The 3,877-nt window shown below is 40.7% G+C and overlaps 1 protein-coding gene across 1 annotated transcript in view; it reads left to right on the top strand.

Annotated features, from left to right (window-relative positions):
- Atad2 (ATPase family AAA domain containing 2) overlaps positions 1-3,877 on the top strand; it is a 46,507-nt gene that overhangs the window by 6,711 nt on the left and 35,919 nt on the right. The window contains exon 3 of the mRNA XM_029531067.1: positions 2,813-2,862. Coding sequence (XP_029386927.1) covers positions 2,813-2,862 — 50 coding nt within the window. The remainder of the gene's footprint in view (positions 1-2,812; positions 2,863-3,877) is intronic.

Raw genomic sequence — 3,877 nt, 5'->3', positions numbered from 1 at the left:
TGAGCCACCATGTGGTTGCTGGGATTTGAACTCCGGACCTTTGGAAGAGCAGTCGGGTGCTCTTACCCACTGAGCCATCTCACCAGCCCCCCTCCTTTTAATTTTTTAACTTTTGTATTTGGTATGAGTTCATTTCTAGGTGTGTGTACATGTATATAGGGGTACATGCATTTTTGGATACTAGGGGTCTATAACAGGTGTCTTTTTCCATAACTATCTTATTTTGAGGCAGGATTTCTCACTGAGCTTGGAGCTCATCGATTTAGGTAGGCTAGCTGACCAATGACTTCCAAGGATCTGTTTCTGTTTACCTCCACCTTCATCCCCATCCCCAGTGCCACACCCAGGGCTAAGGTGGGGACTGGGAGTCCGAACTCAGATCCTCATTCCTGTGTAGTTTGTACTGAGTCGATTTTTTTTTTTTTCTTCTTTTTTTGATACTGAAGAACCTAGGACCCCAGACATTCATAGGAAGTGCTTTATCACTGAAATGTATAGTCCTAGCCCTCTTTTGTAGAGAATAGAGTCAATCCATACAACTATTTATATAAAAATATATATATAGGTTTTAAAAGATCAGAAGAACCCATGTAAAATGTTTGGATTTTGTTGTTGTTTTTCTTTTTTCTTTTACTTTTTCTTTCTTTTTTTTTTTTTTTTTTTTTTTTGGTTTTTTGAAACAGGGTTTCTCTGTGTAGCCCTGGCTGTCCTGGAACTCACTCTGTACACCAGGCTGGCCTCGAACTGAGAAATCCGCCTGCCTCTGCCTCCCAAGTGCTGGGATTATGTTTTTCTTTTTAATTCAGTAGATTCTACTTTTGAGCTTGGATGGGGTGTTTGTTTCAGACAGTTCTCTATCTGAGCCTAGCCTTGAATTCAAAGCTGGCTGAAGACTCCTGTTCGTTTTTTGTTGTTGTTGTTGTTTTTTGTTTTATCTTTTTTGTTTACTTTTAAGATAAGGTCTTCCTATAAAGCCCTGGCTATCCTGGAACTCAGGCCAAGTTAACCTTGAACTCAGAGATCTGTTTGTTTTTCTGGGTGTGTGAGCACTCCCTGGTAATCTTCTTGACCAAGTTTCTCAAGTGTTGTCATTAGTTTCAAGCTATTGTTCATAGAAAATAGTTAACATCTCTAAAGTCCATTAATTTTCTTTAGAATTCCAAATTCTGCCGGGTGTGGTGGCGCACGCCCTTAGTCCCAGCACTCAGGAGGCAGAGGCAGGCAGATTTCTCAGTTTGAGGCTAGCCTGGTCTACAGAGTTCCAGGACAGCCAGGGCTACACAGAGAAACCCTGTCTCGAAAAAAAAAACAAAAAAAAAAACAAAAAAAGAATTCCAAATTCCTCAAGGTCATGAAATTGCTATATCCTTGTATGAAACATGTTTTCATGCAATGCTGTTTTCTTTTTTTTTTTTTAACATTTATTTATTATTGTTATATCTAAGTACACTGTAGCTGTCTTCAGATGCACCAGAAGAGGGCATCAGATCTCATTATGGATGGTTGTGAGCTACCATGTATTTGCTGGGATTTGAACTCAGGGCCTTTGGAAGAGTAGTAGGTGCTCTTAACCACTGAGCCATCTCTCCAGCCCCAACAATGCTTTTTCAACCAGACTTAAATACTCAGTTCAAGGATTTCACTTATTATTTCAAGTGAGATACTTTGACTTGATTTTTCTGTTTGGCTAAGAGTTAGTAGCCAGTAATCACATCACTTAGAATACTGAGTCAGGTTGAAGCTAAAGAGATTGACCAGCAGCTAAGAATACTTTGGTTCTTCCCAAATTCAATTCTCAACACCTGTACCAGTTGTTTCAAATAGTCTGTGACTTCAGCTCCAGGGGATCCAACACCTGGACTCCACATGCACAAACACATGTAATTAAAAATAAATAAAACTTAAGGCTAAGGCAGAAGAAGTATTGCTATTAGTTCAAGACTAGCCTGAGCTACAATGTGAGACTGAATTTGGGTTTCCTCTGCTGTGAAGAGACACCATGACTGTGGCAACTCTTATAAAAGAACATTTGATTGGGGCTGGCTTATAGTTCAGAGGTTTAATTCATTATCATCATGGTAGGAAGCATGGCAGCATGCAGGCAGACACGGTGCTGGAGTTGCTGAGAGTTCTACCTCTTGATATGCAGGCAGCAGAAGAGGACTGTCACACTTGAGTGTAGCGGAGCGTGTAAAACCTCAAAGCCTGCCTCCACAGTGGCACACTTCCTCTAACAAGGCCACCCTCCTAATAGTGCTACTCTGTCTGGGCTAAGCATCCAAACACACAAGTCTGTGGGTGCCAAACCTATTCAAACCACCACAGAGACTGTCTCAAAAAAAAAAAGAAAAAAACAAAGACAAATAGGTTTTTTGCTAAATTCAAAACAGACTTACTTAGCCATAACGTATAGATATTCTCAATGTTTCTTGGTTTTTTTTTTTTTTTTTTTTTAAACACCCAAGGTTTTTTTTGTTTTTAAAGATTTTAAAGATTTATTTATTTATTTATTATATGTAAGTAAGTACACTGTAGCTGTCTTCAGACATTCCAGAAGAGGGAGTCAGATCTCTCGTTACGGATGGTTGTGAGCCACCATGTGGTTGCTGGGATTTGAACTCAGGACCTTCGGAAGAGCAATCGGGTGCTCTTACCCGCTGAGCCATCTCACCAGCCCGTTTCTTGGGTTTTTAAGTATCCCAGTATTATACTTTCTTGACCTAATTTTCCACCTTAGTTTGTCATATAGAATGTAGGATTTAAATATCTGTCAATTGTATTTTTAATTAATTTAGCATTTTTTTTATAATAGGCAGTTTGCTCGACAGCAGGCTGACAAAACAAAAGAAGAGTGCAAAGAAGGTAAGTCGTGCTAATGGCGTTTCACCTTTGTAAAGCATGCAGTTCCTAGTATTTATAGGCTCACTGAAGCACGCACAAAAACCTGTGTGTTTTGTTAGACTTGACATAGTATGCAAAAGAAGCCATCATATACTAATTTCGGGAAAATAGTCTTTACCCCTAAAAGTTTCTTCAGGCTCCTGTTACGGTTTGGGCAAGAGTGGCCCCTGTAGGCTCATATATTTGAATTTGAAGTACCAAGGAAGTAGATTTATGGTGGAATTAGAAGGCTTAGGTAGTGTGACCTTGATGAATAAAGTGTGATGCTGAGGGTAGACTTAGAGGTTCAAAAGCCCAACCAGGCCTAGTGCATCTCATTCTCCTTACAGAATCTTGTTCTTAGATACTGTTAACTACCAGCATGTATATCACCATGATGATAGTGGACTAAATCTCTGAAACTATAAGCAATGCTTTCTTTTACAAGAGTTGTTTTGGGCCGGGCGTGGTGGTGCACGCATTTAATCCCAGCACTTGGGAGGCAGAAGCAGGCGGATTTCTGAGTTCGAGGCTAGCCTGGTCTACAAAGTGAGTTCCAGGACAGCTAGAGCTGTACAGAGAAACCCTGTCTCAAAAAACCAAACAAAAAAGAGAGAGTGTTTTGGTTATGGGTCCTTTCACGGTAATAGAGCAGTGACTATGACACTGTTATAATCTAGCTTGCCTCTTCTAGTTCCTGTCTTGCCCTCAGAGACTAAAGCAACCGCCAGTGTGTTCCTGTTTCCTAGACCGGGTTTGCTCCACGGAGCCCTAACTGTCCTGGAGCTGCATCTGCTTCCCATGTGCTAGAGGTGTACACCACTTGACTAGTTTTCTGTTGCTGTAGATTAGTTTGTATTACTTAGAGGTCTATACAAGCAAAATCATTCAGGATCTCACTCAGAACTTGATTTTTTTTGGGGGGGGGGGGGGGTTTCGAGACAGGGTTTCTCTGTATAGCTCTGGCTGTCCTGGTACTCACTTGGTAGACCAGGCT

Source organism: Mus pahari, chromosome 17 (assembly GCF_900095145.1).
Source record: "Mus pahari chromosome 17, PAHARI_EIJ_v1.1, whole genome shotgun sequence".
Taxonomy (NCBI): domain Eukaryota; kingdom Metazoa; phylum Chordata; class Mammalia; order Rodentia; family Muridae; genus Mus; species Mus pahari.
Note: the sequence above shows the minus strand (reverse complement) of the source record. Positions and strands in the feature narration are given on the sequence as shown.